General features: G+C 53.4%; 7 protein-coding genes across 7 annotated transcripts; 3 read left to right on the forward strand and 4 right to left on the reverse strand.

Moving 5' to 3' along the window:
• Positions 1-1747: 1747 nt before the first annotated feature.
• BO72DRAFT_366493 (putative histone acetyltransferase) lies at positions 1748-5263 on the reverse strand (the record flags this gene model as incomplete). The annotated part of the gene is made up of 4 exons (XM_040940791.1): positions 1748-4383; positions 4441-4488; positions 4564-4643; positions 4758-5263. The coding sequence occupies 4 exons, from the start codon at positions 5261-5263 to the stop codon at positions 1748-1750; spliced, it is 3270 nt and encodes a 1089-aa protein (XP_040806719.1).
• Positions 5264-5883: 620 nt separating this feature from the next.
• On the forward strand, positions 5884-6759 carry BO72DRAFT_443577 (NADH dehydrogenase [ubiquinone] 1 alpha subcomplex subunit 1). The gene is made up of 4 exons (XM_040943602.1): positions 5884-6021; positions 6090-6186; positions 6365-6459; positions 6526-6759. Exons 1-4 carry the CDS (start codon positions 5974-5976, stop codon positions 6544-6546), a joined length of 261 nt encoding a protein of 86 aa, XP_040806720.1. The 5' UTR covers positions 5884-5973; the 3' UTR covers positions 6547-6759.
• Positions 6671-7922, reverse strand: BO72DRAFT_394029 (arylamine N-acetyltransferase family protein). The gene is made up of 3 exons (XM_040941959.1): positions 7458-7922; positions 7334-7379; positions 6671-7239 (listed from the first exon to the last, which is right to left on the reverse strand). Exons 1-3 carry the CDS (start codon positions 7862-7864, stop codon positions 6733-6735), a joined length of 960 nt encoding a protein of 319 aa, XP_040806721.1. The 5' UTR covers positions 7865-7922; the 3' UTR covers positions 6671-6732.
• Positions 7923-8506: 584 nt separating this feature from the next.
• Positions 8507-9515, forward strand: BO72DRAFT_464521 (RraA family protein; the record flags this gene model as incomplete). The annotated part of the gene is made up of 4 exons (XM_040946646.1): positions 8507-8569; positions 8659-8734; positions 8816-9237; positions 9339-9515. The coding sequence occupies 4 exons, from the start codon at positions 8507-8509 to the stop codon at positions 9513-9515; spliced, it is 738 nt and encodes a 245-aa protein (XP_040806722.1).
• Positions 9516-9643: 128 nt separating this feature from the next.
• Positions 9644-11417, reverse strand: BO72DRAFT_418959 (3-ketoacyl-coA thiolase peroxisomal A precursor). The gene is made up of 3 exons (XM_040942645.1): positions 11206-11417; positions 10693-11143; positions 9644-10627 (listed from the first exon to the last, which is right to left on the reverse strand). The coding sequence occupies exons 1-3, from the start codon at positions 11213-11215 to the stop codon at positions 9829-9831; spliced, it is 1260 nt and encodes a 419-aa protein (XP_040806723.1). The 5' UTR covers positions 11216-11417; the 3' UTR covers positions 9644-9828.
• Positions 11418-11928: 511 nt separating this feature from the next.
• On the forward strand, positions 11929-13212 carry BO72DRAFT_443580 (uncharacterized protein). Its single transcript, XM_040943603.1, has 4 exons — positions 11929-12264; positions 12318-12645; positions 12798-12859; positions 12949-13212. Exons 1-4 carry the CDS (start codon positions 12121-12123, stop codon positions 13045-13047), a joined length of 633 nt encoding a protein of 210 aa, XP_040806724.1. The 5' UTR covers positions 11929-12120; the 3' UTR covers positions 13048-13212.
• BO72DRAFT_443583 (uncharacterized protein) lies at positions 13167-16507 on the reverse strand. Its single transcript, XM_040943604.1, has 4 exons — positions 16439-16507; positions 15260-16349; positions 14620-15200; positions 13167-14556 (listed from the first exon to the last, which is right to left on the reverse strand). Exons 2-4 carry the CDS (start codon positions 16316-16318, stop codon positions 13626-13628), a joined length of 2571 nt encoding a protein of 856 aa, XP_040806725.1. The 5' UTR covers positions 16319-16349; positions 16439-16507; the 3' UTR covers positions 13167-13625.
• Between the last annotated feature and the right edge of the window lie 1424 nt (positions 16508-17931).

The following is a 17931-nucleotide window of genomic DNA, read 5'->3' on the forward strand; positions in this document are numbered from 1 at the left end:
TTCGTGCTTTGTAAATCTTGAACTACATGTCCATCCATCCATCCATACATACATACATACAGTACAGTAAATCCAACTATCACCAATAAACCCAATAGATACCTACCTACCTACTAACCAACCCACCCAAGAAAAAAAACGAGTAGTACTCCAATGAAAAACCCGCATGCAAGCTGCACCCTCCCAATTCCTGGATTCGGTCCCCCCTTAAGGTCCGACATGCGCGGCCGAACTCTATTCTGCTCCAGTACTTTCGTAAACCTCGAATCACGCACTCGCATTCGTTGACGAAGAAAAAAGTATGTCAGGCATTCGGCGGGCATTGGATGTTATTCCTTTGAATACCTAAGGAGTAGGTAGTTCTTGTTAACTACTAAAGTAGGTGCGGCTAGCAAACGGCCATATCATCTGACTTAGGAGGCTTACACATCCCCCCCCCCGGGCCACTCTAGACTAGGTACCGTAATCCGTATCTAATAAAGTGTGCAGTGAATCTTCGTAAATCGCCGCTGGCAGGGTTGGGGCGGGTGGAGAGGGCTTCAGTACGGTACTTTCTACTCACTCCCAGGCAACCAACAACCAACCTATCCCGTCCGAGATCCTCCACTCCGACTACATCAACAAGCAGGGATTTGAGCGGATATCCCGGGAATCCTTTCTTCGGCCCTGATCGTTTGATCGGGCACACGGAAACTTCCCTAACACTTTTTTTGCGGGTGTCTGTCCACGCCCTTACTGTCGGGGGGGGCGAGAGCCGATGTGACTTCCGATCTAGTATGGCTAGCTATCTGACTATAATTAAATGTAACATGATGTCTGCTGTCGGTTCTGTACAGCGCACCATCGACGGTATTGCCGGCGTAGTCTGGCACCAGTCCGGTACGCACGCAGAACATTGACCAAAAGTTGGGAGGACCGGCATGTTTCATCGAGGCCGGCAAGGTTGCGGTCCTGTGGCATAGCACGCATGATATGGAGGTACCCAAGGGATGCTCAAATACATACATACATCCGGTAAGGGCAGGGCCATACAAAAACTGCAGAATACAGCGGAGTTCTTTCAGGACTTATCCCCTCTGGGGAAGTACACGTAGCTCACAGCCGTGAGGATTCAGGAACCATGGAGGTATACCGGGTTTGTCTCATTCAGATAAGCAGCGTTGCCTCCACTGGTTTAAGTGCAGAAAAGAGAACAATCCTAGCTGTTCGCAAGCGTCACACTGTCTAGAAATCTCGGGAGACTACATTACATGATAAGTAGAAAGTGACTCAGATGAGAAAATTAAAAGAGATTCCAGCCCGGAACAACTCTGTTGACCAAAGATAGAGCAATGTATCTGGGAGAAGACGAGAAGAAAAATGAAACAGGCCAATCGCTTAGATGACGGACGACGAACCAATGAAAGCAACAGATGCCCAGGCTCAAAGGGAAGATTCAATCGCTAGAAGGCTAAGAAAGACATCGTAAGAAGACGTCTCTTTCTGTGCACTGACAAGTGAGAATCCAAAAAAACTCCGGGTTTTCCAGCCCACGCCGTGCTTGCAAAGTACAAGAAAAGCAGGAAGCCAACAATCCTGGTCATGAAAACATACTCCCCCATGAAGTTGGCGACGAAAAAGAGATATCTACTCCCAAAAGAGTAATGCATAACGCCTCGAGTTTCTCCCTTTTCCAGAGAAACTGCTCAGAAGTTAACCCGTGAGAGTATGCAGTCCACCCGTCATCGTTCATCAAACTAGCAAAGAATTATGACTCCATCACAACATCACCATCCGCATCGACTCCGTTGGCTACTGCTTGCTCTGGCATGCCGTTCTCATGAACCTTGACACTCTCGTCGTCGGCAGGAATGACCATTTCAAGTTGCTCGACCAACGATTTCCGATTCACCGATTTGGTGACTTTGGTTTTCTTTTCGGTGCTCTTACCTTTGACCGTCGCAGGGGCTTCGAGTATTGGGCTTTCGACACTTTCGTTGTCCGCACTATTCCCACAAACCCCGCTGCCGTTCAACGTAGGCGTTGCATCATCACCACCAGTGCGGTTCATTTGCTTCTCAGTCTCCGACGGCATCGCGGTCGGTGACATCTCTTCCAAGTGGCCGGCTGCCATGTTCTCGATATCCTTGCCTCGTTCATTCTCAGTGCCGTTTGGCTCCACGCTGCCCGAATCAGCAGCGGGAGACTCCATGAGCTTGGCACTCCGGCCGCGGCGGACGCTCATCTGATTCGCACTAGGAGTCATGGATGCCAGCACCGATGATCTGCGAGGAGTGTTGCGACCGCTAGTGCGGACGGTAGTCGGTGTCGAGACCGTCTTGAGGTGTGTCCGACTTCCCCACGGTCGGCCAGGGCGCTTTTTGTAGGATGGAGCCTGAACAGGAGGCCAGATCTCGAATCTCCATGCAGGTATGTCATTAGTGGGATTGGTCTCAGCCGCGGTGTTGGAGTTTGTGGATGTGGTAGGCGGCGGGCGGAAGCCATTACTGTTGATCAATGCATCTGTAGAAGGAGGTCCCGCCGGCTCATGCGGAATTTGCTTTGGTTCCGGGTCAACGATCCCATTCAAGACCGGAGGAGCTGTACTGTCTTCTTTCAACAAGTCGATATCAGTGGATAGTGGCTGCTCTTCCTCGTCACCTGATCCTTTGACATCCTCGCTTTCCTCTTCGTCTAACCCTTCGCGGGGCGCCACTGCATGCAGTGGGGCTCGATCGAATTGTGACTGATTGCTTCGGCCCATGATGTACGGTGTCCACACGAGAGCATCTGGATTGAGCTGAACATATCCCTTGCTCTCCCAACTTTGAATGCACTCCTCAAAGTATTTGTAGTCAAGACGCAAAGCATAAGTCTTGGTCACAGGATCCCTCACAAGAGCACGCAACGCTTCCAGACCCGACACAATGTCGTCGGCTGTCATGCCTGTGCGTTCCGAGATCTCCGCGATGCTGAGAGGAGTCTTTTGGCTTCGTAGTAGGTAGGATAAGATGAGCCGCCAGTAGTTTCGGTAGGAGACCAACCCCATATCCGACAGGGGCTTCTCCGGCGACCCTGTCTTTCCCTCAATGCGTGTGAGCAGGTAAGAAAAGTCAATAAGTAGGTTTCCATAACCTTTCCGCTGATGAATGGGTAGCGTTAGAATGCACGAGACATTGTTCGCTGAGCTTGGGCGCTTTTCCTTGCTGAAGTACCCAACGAAATGGCATCCCAATTCGTCGTACTCGGTCATGACGTAGAAGAGGAAAGGCTCTACATCATAATAAAGAGTTTTCGAACCCAGGAACAGCTTTGCAAGCAAGCAGAGATTCTGGCAGTAGACTGGATTCTTCCGCCCATCTACCTCAAATATGGATATTGACCCTTCCCGGTAGATTTCATCGCCAGGAGGGTGCTTCGCCGGGCATTTGAGTTTATGCCGCCACGCAACGTAGTCGGAGTTCATATACTTCAGGCAGAATTCGCAAATGTAAAGGACTCGGTTGCGGCTGTATTCTTCCGGGTAGGGGGCGGCGTACCAGGTCTCAATCTCATAGCCCCCAAAATTAATGTACTTGATCCTAGACGGAGGGCCTGAGACCTTCTGTGACGCATGCTGTACGGTTTCACCGCTGGTTTCAGTTTGCATGACTCTTCGTTGCCATTCCTCCTCTGCTTTGTGACGGGCTATTTCGAACTTCTCCCGATCCATGTTGGTCGGCAACGTCTTTGATGTATCCGCGTCCACCTCAGAAAGAATACCTCCGTAAGGTTTAGACTTGGTCTCATCCATCTCGCGGTCGTTGAAAGAGTAGAACGGGGTGTAGTAGGAGGCAGGCGTTATTGGAGCAAAATGAGCTTGAGGCTCGGGAACAGGCAGGGGTGGCTTAGGAGTCCGGTGGTTGCGCGTTTGAGATCTGCTGCGAGAATTGAAGATTTTGGACAACCTAGACTCATCTAAGCGAAACGCTAGGACGAGACGCCCATATTGCTTCAGCACGATGCGGCAATTTTCCTGTTCAGTCTTACGTGTACGCCGAGAGCGCGTTCGAACTGGAGACATGCCATCAACAACCTCGCCCATCTCACGGGATATTGCCCGATCGGAGCGCAGTGAAGTCTGCCGTTGCCGTTTACGTAGGACAGGCGCATGCTCATCAAATTCTGCCGACGCCGAAAGGGCTTTCCTCTTTCGTAGCGACCGAGAGCTGTTTAGGAGTTCATCGTTGACTGTTACTGAATTAAAGATTGAATGAAAGTCAGAGCCTTCTTCGCCAGTATGGGCTGGCAGCAGTTCTTTGCGCATGTTCTTAGCTCGGCCCTTTCGTTGCACTGGTACGTTCCCCTTGGGGCTGGGCCTCAGCTTCTGCCGAACGCAGGTGGGACATCGCCATGAATTGGGTCCTACCATAGTTTAGCACATCATGAATTAGTGGTTTGATCAGGAATGAGATAAGATACCTTCCGCGTCATCCAATGCACTCTGTTCCCGGGCGCATTGCCGGTGAGCTGTCGGGTTTCCGAGTCAGTAAGGATCGTCCAACAGCCGGCTGGATAATTTATGGGGCCGCGAAACCAACATACAATGATCGCCACAGACTCCGCAAGTCAAATACTCCTCGTACTCCTCACTAGGATCGTTGTCTTCGTCCTGGCCACAGAATCTAGACACAGAGCAATTCATATTAGTTATCGGTGTTTCAGGCGACTGCCCCTGATGTGGCCCGGAGCCCGGCAGGTCAGGGGCACGGGCAGCCAAATTGAGGTTCTAGACTCACATGCAGTTGCCGCGGACCGTGTTCTCCGCCTCCGCATCCTCATGGTCATTGCTTTCTCCTTCCCATTCATCGTCCGTTTCCTGACTGCTTGACGACGAACCCGATGCATCATCTTGTTCTTGCTCGCTGTCGCTGCGATGCTCAGAAGCAGGGTCTTCGTCTGCGTCTGCATCTGCTGGGCCCGAAACAACATCTTCGTCGTCCTCGGTCGGGGTTTCCTTGGGTAATTTCACGGCGCCAACCGGCTCAGCATCAAGCGGAGCGCCGTCCACGTCCATCTCAGGATCGGTTTCGCCTTCAGCATCCAGTTCATCGTCAGGGCCAGCTGCCGGGGTGTTCTCAACAGGCTCGCCCGATAGGGCGCGGTGCACAGCGTCCTGTAGCTGTTGGTCCATCTGATAGAGATCTGTGTCCTCTTTCCCTTCAGCATCCTGCTCACTGTCCACCAAATCCGCGGGGGTATTGTTGTCCAGGTCGTCATCGACCGGCGGCACTATTGCCGGCATGTTGAGTTACAGCGGTTGCAACGGTCGCCAAAACCAACGGGTATTAAATTGTCTCGGACGCTTCGAATCGAAAATAGAGGGAATCCGTAGCAGGCACAAGGCAGCCCAGCAGTTGAAACTATACAGGCTCCCCGCAAAAGTAGACAATCATCTGGCGCCGCAGTGAATGGGCATGGGGAATCATAGAACAAGTTGCCCGGGGCGCCAGCGAATGCGACTTAGAGATCGGCGAGTAAAGGAGTTGCGCTGAGAACCCAGAGTTAATAAGTTGAGCGCAGGCGCAATCAAAACAGCTGTCAGTGGAAGGGAAAGATGGGAGAGGAGCGGGATGGAACAATGGCGGATGGAACGCGTCAAGCTATCAGATACGAGGGAACATACCTCTCCCACGAGCACAGCCAATGTACCCTAAATTCAATAGCAAGGACCGTAGGGAAAGAATCTCAGCAGCTGAAGAAGGCCGTCTACAGGCGACTTCCCGGGATCTACGCACTCGCCCCTTCTGCTTCTCCTGTCCCTGTGAGGTTGAGTGCCGCTGCTGACTCATCCACGGCCGGGTCACCGCCCCGCCTAAACCGCTTTGGGTCATCCGCCAGACTCTCGTTCGAACCTCCGGCGGGCTTCAACTTCGCCAGTCAATTCCTCCACGACTTCATTCCCCCGCGTTTACCCGTTGCGTCTGCCGCTTCACTACACTAGCACTACACATCATGGGTGTCCCCTTCGAGGCCTTGCTTCCTTTTGGAATCATCATCGGTGTAGGTCCTGCCAATTGTGGCTCCGCAATTCGTCCTCGCGCTCGGTTTGACTGACCATGACGTGACAGTCCCTCACTGCTGGTGCTGGTGGTATCTGGGCCGTTAAGTATTATGCCAACGGCTGGAAGCAGCCGCGCTGGAACCTTGACCTGTGGGATAGAGTGAGTTATACCCCTTTTGGGCGATTGAATGACCCTGCGCGCTAACAGCAGAGCAGCAAAGTATGTGATCCATCCTTGGCGATTCCACCCCAATGCATGACGAACGATTTCCGGAAATTTCCCGCATGCGCGATCTACGTCTTGGAGAGGAGCTACAAAGCTAACGTTTGACTTCGCCGCAGTGATGGAGAGAGATCAAAGAATGACAGGAATATTCCGAGGTCAATCGGCCAACCCCACAGCCCCCACGGGCTTCGAACTCAACAACCCCTGGAAGGTACAGTGCTACTTGCTTTTTATTGCCATGCGCGCTTCCTGTTCAGACGACTGATCTGTGCTGCAGCTCGAGAAACGGATTTACTAAGGCGATCCCTGCGCCATGTCTGCAATTTTCTATTTGTGCCTCATTTGTTCGTCCTGCATTAGCTTTGAGAGAAATATCCACGCCTCGGGTTAGAAAGAATAACCTCATTCTTTGTTATCTGTACAATTATTGCGAGCCAGCGAGTTCCTCGCTGCTACGGTAGAACTCCAAAAATATCCAAACATTCTATTTGATTTGAGAGACCAACCCGCGAATGCCTTCGATTTCATGCTCTTGGAAGTGCATATCGAACCATTTGGCCAACGCCTTGACGCGGTCATCCTCGCTTTTCAAGGTTTCGACCACCTCCGAATGTCCGGCTGCCCTTACCTTCACTGTGTTTCCGGCCAGGATACAGAGCCCTTTGACTCCTTGTCCGCTGTCATCAAGCAGCATCCGCGCGCAAACCAGCGTCTGGGTGAACCAGCTCGTTCGCCGCTGACTGGTGGCAAAGTTCATGACCTCGAAATCCTGCGGGAGAAACTCCACCTCGGAGAACGAGTACATGGGCATCCAGGTGCTGTCCCGCGCATACCGGACCTGGTAAATCCAAACCTTCTGCGTCTGGTCCACGAACTCGGGCAAAGTATCGTAGATGAGCCGCATTTCCGACGGGGCTATATTCACCCGCGCGCTTCCATGCTGCAGCGGCAAGGGGCAGGTAGGCCCGTTGCTGCCGAACCCGACGTCCACCTGTCCGATACGAGGGTTAGCAGCGTGGTGTAGACAAAGAGCAATGTCGTAATATCATCCGATTTGTGCTCGGGGGGAAATTCGACAGCCATACCGCGTATTTCTCGCCGTCGATGGTCACAATCAGGACCATGTGTCCCCTGCGGTGTAACATTGCGCATGAGTTTCTCGGCGTTGGGTTCGCAACAGCATGCAACGGAAACGGTCGCGCCACTTACATGCCTACAAAGAACCAGTTGCGGCTGTCGGTCGACGCATCGGAGGCTGCAGTGTTCACTCGCCCTCCGGTGGGGTAGACCGTGTACCCCAGCGATCGGAGGACATGGTAGAACAGCATAGTATTCTCCATGCAGTAGCCGTCGAGCCGGCGGGACACCAATTTCTCGAAGACGCATGCCGGACGGATGGAGATGGAGTGGTGCGCTGAGTAGTGAAGCCCCGAATTCCCCCACGGAATCGAGGTTAGGTGTGCTCGCTGCAGCTCGGTCAACGTGGCCAGAGGGCGTTTCTGGATAGAGTCGCGGACATATTCCAATCGCCTGCTACCAGGAGTGGCATTAGGGAACCCGATGCGCTCCAGGTAGAGCTCCAGCTTGTCGGGAGTATATGTTGCTGTTGCAGCCATGGTTCGTCGCTGGGTTTGAGTTGAGGTCAATTCGATTCCGGGGCCGAATCAAAGCTTGTGAATGCCGGGAGTGTCCGGCAGTTCATCTGGATGGATGATATTGTGGAGAATTACCCGTTTGGGGGCACCTCGGTCACGTTCTTGCCTGCTTCTATAGTATACCAGTAAGTCATCGACCGTTTGTTATCTTCATGGGCATCTACATATGCTACACAACCAAGAGGCGTATCTCAAACAAGATACATTTAAGTTAATCAACTCACTCACACTTAGGAATACCCTTTGATCCGACTCTCCAATGACCTCTGCCACTATACAGCTGCCAATGATGTCAATCCTCCGATCCTCGGTTATTCCACATGCTCGACGACAATCAGCAGCTTGAAGCATAAAGGCATGCTATCTACCATTGAACCTGGCACGAACCTCGACGGTCCCCTTCGCAATCCATACTATTCTCAGAGCCTGAATCCCACGCTTCAACCCCTACTAGTTAAACCAGAGGCTCTCCGCATAAACCTCCGCGACTCTTCCATTGCCCCGGATTCACCCCGCATCGACTTATCTCACTCCACCACAATCACCACCATCATCCACTCCCCCTCCCAAATTCTCAAACAAAGACACCAACTCCCTACCAACATGCCAACACCAACCCCCCTCGAAGAAAAGCTACGCATCCTCCACAACTACTCCGCCTGCGACGTACGTAACACCACGCACCTTGCACAAATACATCAACAACCCACCCACCCAGAGATCCCCAGATCCCCACTCACAGCACAAACAACCAGGTCTCCGATGCGCTCCTCAAACTCCAAACCCCAGCCCCAGGAGCCCCCGCCCGCGCCGGCCACCTCGCCGACCTAAGTAAGTAGCAGCACCATCACCGAAATCCCACCCAGCCAGCAAAAACAAAGCAAAGCAAAACCTAACCACCAAGAAACAAAGCCCCCTACCCCCACCCCCACCCCCATCCCCCAAGCCCTAGCACCACCAGAATCATCGCCCCAGCCTCAACCATCAAATTCATTTCCAAACACGACGATATCCCCGCAGCGAGCAACGACAATGCGCACACCATCCCCCCAAACACGCACTGGGTCGACACCGTCGACCCGGACACCATCGTGGTTATCGACCAACCCCCAACCCAACACTGCGCGGTCGTGGGCGGGATCATGGCGCTGCGCATGAAGCACCTAGGCGTGAAGGGGGCGGTGGTGAACGGGCGCGTGCGCGACCTCGCCGAGTTTATGGAGTGTGGGCTCCCTGTGTGGGCGCGGGGGACATCGACGGTGGGGAGTGGGGCGGAGGCGAAGGCGGTCGCCCGCAATGTCGCTGTTGATGTGGGTGGGGTGGTTGTTGAGCCTGTATGTTATCCCTATCCTGGATTGAGATAAAGGGAGGGGGGCGGGGGGGTTGCGTTGCGTTTGGCTAACCTGCTGCTGCGGCGGGTATGTGGTATACACAGGGAGATATCATTGTCTGTGATCCGGTGGAAGGCGTGGTGGCTATTCCGCGCGATCTGCTCGATGCCGTTTTGGAGACGATGCCCAAGTTGGTGGCGATGGATGATCGGGTGAAGGAGGCTGTGGGGCAGGGTGTCAGTGTGCTCGATGCCTTTAAGCGGTTTCGTGGGAAGATTTAGATCTCCTCTCTCTTGTGGGTGTTGGTGGGTGGGAAATGGTGTCCATGTGCTTGAGTTTGAGGGTTCTGGGGCTTACGCCTGCTCCATTTATCTATACGGAGTTTGACACGGGTATATACTATCTGGAAGAGTTCTAGATGATGAGGATGGAAGATATCTCAAGGTATTAGACTTAATCCAACGCCTGAACGTCCAGAACAACGGCGGAGAGCACAAACGTTAAGAGAAGCCCGCTCTTTATATATTAAGACAAAAAGGAGAGAAGATTCACATGAAGCCAGCTCATTCTAATTTTTCCCCCTCGTCCAACTGCTTACTCCGCCACCCACACGGCGGCCATACCCATACCCGTACCAACACACATGCTGGTGACACCGATCTTCTTGTTGGTCCGCTTCAGCTCCGTCAGAAGTGTGCTGACCTGTCGAGATCCAGTGCAGCCGAGCGGGTGACCGAAAGCGATAGCGCCACCCTTGGGGTTGATCTTCTCCTGCGGCAGCCCCAGCTCGTTGACGCACCACACGCACTGCGAAGCGAAGGCCTCGTTGATCTCGTAGATGTCGACGTCGTCCTTGGTGATGCCCGCCTTCTCCAGCGCCACAGGGATCGCCTTCCACGGGCCGATGCCCATGAGCAGAGGTTTCACACCCACGACGCTGCCGGTGACGTACTTGCCGATGATCTTCTGGCCGAGACGCTCGGCGGTGGACCGCTTCATCAGCAGCACGGCGGCGGCGCCGTCGGAGATCTGCGAGGCGTTGCCGGCGTGGATGGAGCCGTCCTTGGCGAAGGCGGGCCGGATCTTGCCCAGCGACTCGGCGGTGATGCCGTCGCGGATCCCGTCGTCGGCCTTGACGGTGATGGTCTTCTCCTCGTTGGTCTTGGGGTCGGTCCACTTCACCTGCAGGGGGACAATCTCCTCGTTGAAGAGCCCGGCCTTCTGCGCCTTGACCGCCTTCTGGTAGGAGGAGGCAGCAAAGGCATCCTGCGCTGCACGCGTGATCTTCCGGTCCTTGGCCATCTGCTCCGACAGGACACCCATGGGCACCTTGCAGTTGGCGGACTCCGGGTGGCTCTCCAGCAGCTCGGAGAATTCGGTCACGGCGCCGGGACTAGTTTCAGGATCCGGGTCAGTTCGTGCTCAGGTAAAATGAGAAGGGGTGAGTGCGACACTTACCCATATTGCGAGGACATGCTCTCAACGCCAGCACCAATACCAACCTCAATCATACCGGATCGAATAGCGTTGGCAATGTCAACGATAGCTTGAAGGCCACTGGAACACTGACGGTTCAAGCTCTTCACAGCCGCGGTCTCAGGGAATCCAGCGACGAGCGCAGCCGCACGGAACTCAGTAGCACCACCACCAGGGGGCAGAACCGATCCGACAGCGATGTCTTCAACGACGCTGGGGTCGATGTTGCTCCGGTCGATCACCGCCCTGAAAACACCTGCCAGCAGGTCGGCGGCGGCGGTATCCTTGAAGCCGCCCTTTCCACCCTTGGTGAGAGCCGTCCGCAGAGCACATGTCACAACAATATCATCGGGGTTCTTCTCCGTGAGGGCTGCAGCGCCTTTCTTGCCTCCGGGACCGAAGTGAGAAGCCACCTGGCTGAGACGTTGCTGGGCTAGAATACTGCTGTTAGCTCAGAATCACGGGGTGTGTTGCCTTGGAGGGGTGATAACATACGAGAGGACATAATGACGTCAATAAATGAAGACAAGGAAGGGGGTGAGATAAGTGTGTCCTGGCAGCAAGGGAAGGGGAGGAACGATATTTTGACAAAAGCAGGATCAGAAAAAAGATGCAGCAGGACTCCTTTTCGCTCTTATAAGACGGAAGTCCGGGGAAGAGACAGCGTGGAGAAAGTCATTCAGGTTAACCCCGGCCTACCAGCTCTTTAGTTACTGGTTGGTGAATAATAATAGGTAATCCTGTGAAAGTACCGAGGCTCGGCCGCATTATTGTTAGTCCGCGGGGATGGGTCACGGGATCGCCGAAAGCATGGAGATTCATGTGAAGACGGATGTTGGGGATCCATCCTTGACTGGCCGATGACCAGGCTGATTATCTGCATCGTCGTCATGAGATCAGCAGTATAATACCAGATTTACTTGCATGTGATGGAGTTAGTCATTGTCATGGATACTGGAGCATACTATCTCGGCTGCTGATAAATTCAAGCGCTCCCTATATATGCTTCCAGACTAGATGAAATATCCGTCCTGTCTCTAGTATCATCATGGATGACAGACACCATTACTGCTTTGACGAAAAGACATGCTAGCTCAAAGCTATGTGTAGCTTCCTACTCCGTATGTAACCAACATTAGTCCCTCCATGTACATATACCCGGGCTCTCTCCCTCAAGCACAAACAGCAAGCATAAATCCAGAAGGCGGTGAACCCCAAGGCGGCGAGCGAGTGCGCGCGCGCACCGCGCACCGCGCTCCATCTTTTTCTGCCGGCCTATCCCGCGATAACCCAAGAAAATAAGCCTTGCGCCTCAACCCAACCGCCGAGCATCGCACACCCAAGTAATCCTCCAATCCTTCAACCTCCAACCTCGCACCACAACGAAACACTACCCACCCAGCAGTCCCAATGCGCCTCGCCCGCCTCCTCCCGACCTCCCTCCTACCACCAGCTGTTCCAACAGCCCGTCCCTTCCCCACACAATGCCTCCTCCGCACCCACAATAACCCCCCGATCACCATCCGCCCGGGCATCCTCTCCGCGGCGCACCAAGTACGTCTCGTCTCCCTCACCACCGGTACCCTCGAAACTAACACCACCCACAGACAAAAAGCCCAATCCGGACCTTCACCACCACCCACCGCAAACCCTCCCCCTCCCCCTTCCGCCTAACCAGCACCCCGAGCCCTAAGACCCCTCCGCCCTCGACCGACGAATCCCACGCCGAACATGACCATGCCCACGACCACAACAGCAAAAACGCCTACTACAGCCCCTACAAACCCAAGCGCCAATGGCCTCCGGACATGTCGAAGCTCTCGCCGAAGCACCAGTTCCGGCTCGAGCGCAAGTACCGGCGGCGCGCGGCGCTGAAGTACGCCCGGCCCAAGTGGACCAAGTTCACTAAGTTGGTGCAGTGGTTTAGTATTGGGTGTAAGTTTTCCCCCGCTGGAATTTTAGATTTGGAGGAGGGGGGTGGAGATGGAGGGGGGGAAAGGGGAGTGGGGACTTGGGGGGGGGTTTGTTGGACACCGTGGCTGTGGTGAATGGGTTACTGACTTGATCATTATCTGTGTGTGTGACAGTTGTTCTGATTTATGCGATGCTGTTTATGGAGTGGGATGAGAGGGGAAGTCCCTTTGATGAGGTAAGGCTTTATTTGCTCACCCTTTGTTCTGCTTGCGAGTGCGCTGGGCAGTTGGTGTGGGGGTTGGACGGGGCTGATAAGTTGGATAGATTCGGAAGGCTTTCTTTGGAGGGTTGAAGGGGGCATTTTCCACGCCTGCGCCGCCGAGGCCCGTGAGGGAGGCCGCCGGGGAGAAGGATCGAGAGTAAGTGGTTCTACCACCCATGGCTGTGCAGCGGTTGCTATACATCGAGCGAGGATAGAGCGGACTCGAAGATGCGTGGAGAACAAGGCCTAGGACCCGCATACTGTATATTACCCTGTCCATGTACAAGAAAGATAGAATAATAACATCCAAGAAGACCTTGAGTACTATACTGTTGGTCGTGAAAAGCGCGCAGCCCTAGCGTGTCTGTCCAACAGGAGAAAACGATCGAACTGCCTGACCATGCTCGCAAGGAAACGAATACAAAAAAAGAACGTTAGATGATTTCCCAGTCAGGTCTGTGGCCCTGTTGCCGTCGTCAAGTCATTTCGCCGTGGCCGTCATGGAACGGACAAATGCACCCAAAACACCTTAGAAAATGCCAGCGCCTTTCAATCCCAAATACTCCGCAATCGTCAGATAGAAAGATGGGACAAGAAAACTAATCAAATCAAGCAATGTTGGACCTTCCCGCAACGATTGCATAAACAGGCCCTGTCAGGATAAACAGTCTCAGCAAAGGTGCTATGACTGGCCAGGGTACCTAGCATGTGAACAACACCGATCGCGAAACAGTCAGGTCTACAGCCAGTTGCCAATGACATTGCTCGGAGGCACTCCGGTACTGGCAGGGACGTCCAGCGCCAGTTCCAGCTTGGGAGGCTGCTCGTCCAGGAGACCCTTCTTAGGGCTTCCACCTGCTGCCTTGACCGGGGATTTGGATGGTGACCGAATCTCCGGGCGAGGAGGTCCCTCACGAACAGGCAAGTGCGGCCACCCATCATCGATTGCTGCGGCAACCCATGTGCGGAGACAATCGTGCACAGAGGAATAAAACTTCTCCTTGCAAGTCCTCAAAGTCCCGCCCATGACCTTTTCGAACCCTGAAGCTCGGAGCTCAGCTCGCAGTTGATTTCTCTCCTGGGTAGTGGGCAAAGACGCCACGATCCCGTTCAGTAGGTCTAGATGAGCCGCCAGATAATTGGTAGCATCCCATTCGACACCGCCGACATAGGGAGCAGCTGGCACCGGCGGCCGAGGGACCGGGAAGTGTCGCTCTCGGTATGTTGCTGATGAAGGTGTTTCATCCTTCGGGGTCGGAATGACATTCAGATGATGCAAGAAGATCCAAAAAACTTCTTTGCTCACATTCGTAACCTCTTTACACCAGACTCGGTAAGGACGTGACTGGTAAATGTTCGCAATGAAAGTTAGCGGTTGGTTTTCTTCGGATGGCGAAGGGTCACGCAAGTACGAGAGGATCCGCGAGGCGCGGTCAGCAGCCATCTCATCCGAGGATTCAGCCGAAAGCTGGGTGAAAATCAAGTTGATAATAATCCCTCGGGTGGTAAATTCACTGGGTCCTTTCTTCTCCTCGTCAAAGAGCATCTTGAGCAAGGCTGGAAAGAGTTCTCCTTCAATTTTGGAGAGGTGCTCGAGTGCGATAGAGGTAGTGCAAAGAGCTTTGAGACATAGCAAAGTCTCGTGAAGCAAATTATCCTCGTGTTCTTCTCTGTGGGAAGTATTAGCACTGGGAACTTGAGATTTCCCTCACCAATCCGGATTTACTACTCACCTCCACTCAACTTTCATGATGCGATAAAGTAACTGGACTATCTCGTCCATGCCACCATCTGCAATGAACGCGTCAACCCAGCTGACAGTCTCATTGCGCAGTAGAATCCGAAGCTTGTGTATTTTGCCAATCTCTACCATCTCAGGTTTCTGAATCTCCCTCAAATAGTGGACAAAGTCTGATGGGTCAGTGGCTGTATCGCGCGCAGTCGCGGAAAGCGAAGTGGTAGAAGCATTGGGCGTCAAAAGTTTAGAAAAGCCCGCGGGCAAAGAGTAATCGGCGGATTTGGGACGACGGTAAAAGCTTCCACTGTCCGGACGCTTCTTGGGCGACGAGCTGCCTTTGGAAAAGCTGAAACCACGACTCCTGGATCGGGATCGTGAACCTTTGCTATCATAGTTCTGTCTTTCTTCCTTGTGCTCCTTCCTACGCCCGCGACGACCGGTACTGTCATTCGCACCGCTGCTGGCAGTATGTGGGGTCGCGTTCTCTGTTCGATCTTTCAGGATGAAATCAGCCTTGATGTTGGTGTCCAAAGATCGCATTTTGTCTCGCATGTTGTGAGGAATGTTCCGCGCATCCTGTCCCAATAATTAGAGCTGCCTTGTTTGAGTGGGGGTCGCGCGACGGGAAGGCTCACCAGCAATTTCTCGAATTCCGAGTCGAGTTCCTTTGGATTTAGGCGTTTCCGCAATTCAGCCTCCTGCTCCTTAGCATTCAAAGCGGAGATGGCTGCCTGAACGCGAGAGACCTTTGGGCTCTGCTCTCGCGCAAGCTCAGCCTTCTCACCCTTCTCTGGCCGTGACAACGCTCGAGGTCTTCCGAATCGCTTGGATGGCGACGATCCCGATGTGTCCGCCGTCGCCGTCTTGTCTGAAGATAAGGCCTGTAAAGGGGCCAGGACTTCCTTCATCCTGCGGCTACCAGCGAGGTAGTCTGATTTCGGTCGCGGCTTGGGTTCAGTTCGTAAAGTGCGAGGAGTGGGAGATGGCTGCTGTTCGTAGTCCCAGATATTACTTTGATGTGTCGGTCCATATGCCCTAGGTGTACATGGTGATGTCTCCTCTTGCATGGTTCTACGCTTGTTCTGTGTTGGAGAAAGTCCGGCTTGGTCGGGGTACAAGGGCGGCACAAACTGATCCCAGGCGGGTGAGGGCATGCCGTTAACTAAATCCGATGGACTTCGGTTCTCCTTATCCCTAGCGATCTTGGTACCCTCCGTTTTGTTTCCGCGTTGTGATCTTCTCAGGATAGCAGAGAGGCTGTTGGCTGATTTCGCCTTCTTTGGCCTCAAGTTCTGCGCGTCAACATCCAGGGCCTCCTCCGGCTTGGGTTCTTTTCGCTCCATGTAGCTCTTGAGGGACTTCAGGGAGACCGCACTCTTGGTCTTCTTGTGCAGTGTATTCTTCCCCTGCTTTCCCGGCGATCTCTGGGCTGAGCCAATGTCTGCCGATTCCCGGTTTGGGGCTATTTCGGTGAGTGGTTGTTGGTTGAATGACGCAAAGGCCCCATCGCGAGGCGGTGTAGTGGAACCGTCGGAAGGCTGGCTTGTATAAAAGGCCTTGGAGGGGAAGGCGTCATCCGCAGAGGAGTTTCGTTTGTGAGATTTCGGGGACAAGAATGCTCGGAAAACCGAGGGCCTGGAAGGGTTTCGTGTGGCGTCGTCAAAGATGCTGGGGGATTCCACAGTGGGTGCCATTTCGAAGAATTGCCCTTATGCCTGCAGCTGACTTGAGAATCGTGGATCTGGTTAGTATGGATGTGGAGTAGGGTGATGGAGTAGGACGGAGTAGTTAGGCACCTGGCATAAATTACTCACGGTGCAGTTGCCCCAGCACAACAAGACAAAGAATCACCAGCGACGCGGAATGACGGCAATGACGACGAGAAGGCGAGGGACGGTTTTAGGCGAAACGAGACAGCGACATGCAGCTGAAGGTAACAACAGACATCGAAGAAGGCCCAGAAATTGCGAAATATCTATGAATGCAGCAAAGACGAAGATCAAACCCGACACGACAAGGAAGAGGAAGAAAAGACGCGTGAAAGCAGAGCCCGCTGTAAGACTGACTAGCAGTGACAGCCAGCACCGATAGACACGACAAGAGCAGACGGGGGGGCAAGGGACACACACACACAGACACACACACACCGGAACGAACGCCAACCTCAGGTGGGTGGGCCGGGCATTTGAAGACTTCCAAGGCTCGGGGACAAGGCAAGAAGAACGAGCATGCTTCCTCCACTGTCTAACCTAATCGGCATATGGGCGATGGAGACCATACGCCATTGCCAAACGGCTGGAGATGAACTGCGCCGCGCATGAAGCGGAGGGTGTAAACATGCTGCGGGCGGCGGGGTTGTCCCGGGCAACCATCCTGTTTTCGGCCGGTCGCGCCGCCGGAAGTTGATGGATGCGATAGATTGATTGATATCAGCATCTTCCATATCACCTGCCTGATCGCCTGCAGATTACGAGGATGATGCTGATGCTGATGATGCTGATGATGCTGCTGATACTCCTGCTGCCCGACCATCTCCGTCATAAAGACTGGATTTCTAAGCCGAGAACGATGTCATAGTGGAGGAAGTGATGGCATCTGTCATAATTCCCAGACGGCTGATCTGCCATTTGCCTGGGCCCATGATGTTATAATTTGGAGGGGGCTGGACGGATTTCATATGAGATGATATGGTAACCACCTAAAGTCAATTACAGAGTACTTTGTACTGTACTTGTGACAGTCCGGATTATTGCCACAATAGGGTGGGGGGTCTAGTCAATAAGGTAGGACTGGGTCCCGGAAATACATGTGTCTAGGAGGCGGAAAACAATGGTGACATTCTATCTGAGACTTCTAACAATAAATTAATAACGGCGTAGGACTAAGGCTGGCTAGTCGTAGTTTAGTTGTTTGTTATTCAATGATGACAATTCTGGATGATGTAGTGAGTGAGCTCCGTAGTGTAAGCTGCTATACTTTTCTACAGGGCGGATGGCCCAATCAATAATCCCTCGCAAGGCAATCATCGCGGGGAAACGCGGCGCCTGAGGCGGGAAGGCTGCAAGGGAGCCCAGCCTAGGGAGCCGTCCGTACCTTAGACTAGATTTCTTAGGTTCCTTAAGTTCCTTAGGTTCCTCAGGTTAGTGACAATCCAGACAAACAATGGCTGTCGTCTACTGTACATTCTCATCAAACAACAACCCTCTTTATAATCGGTCTCTTCCCCTCTTCCGTCCCCTCTTCCCGCTTATCGGTTTGATCTTTGTACTTGTTGGTTACCTTCATCATTCTTACTCATTTCCCCTCT

This window comes from Aspergillus fijiensis (genome assembly GCF_003184825.1).
Source record: "Aspergillus fijiensis CBS 313.89 unplaced genomic scaffold BO72scaffold_1, whole genome shotgun sequence".
NCBI lineage: Eukaryota > Fungi > Ascomycota > Eurotiomycetes > Eurotiales > Aspergillaceae > Aspergillus > Aspergillus fijiensis.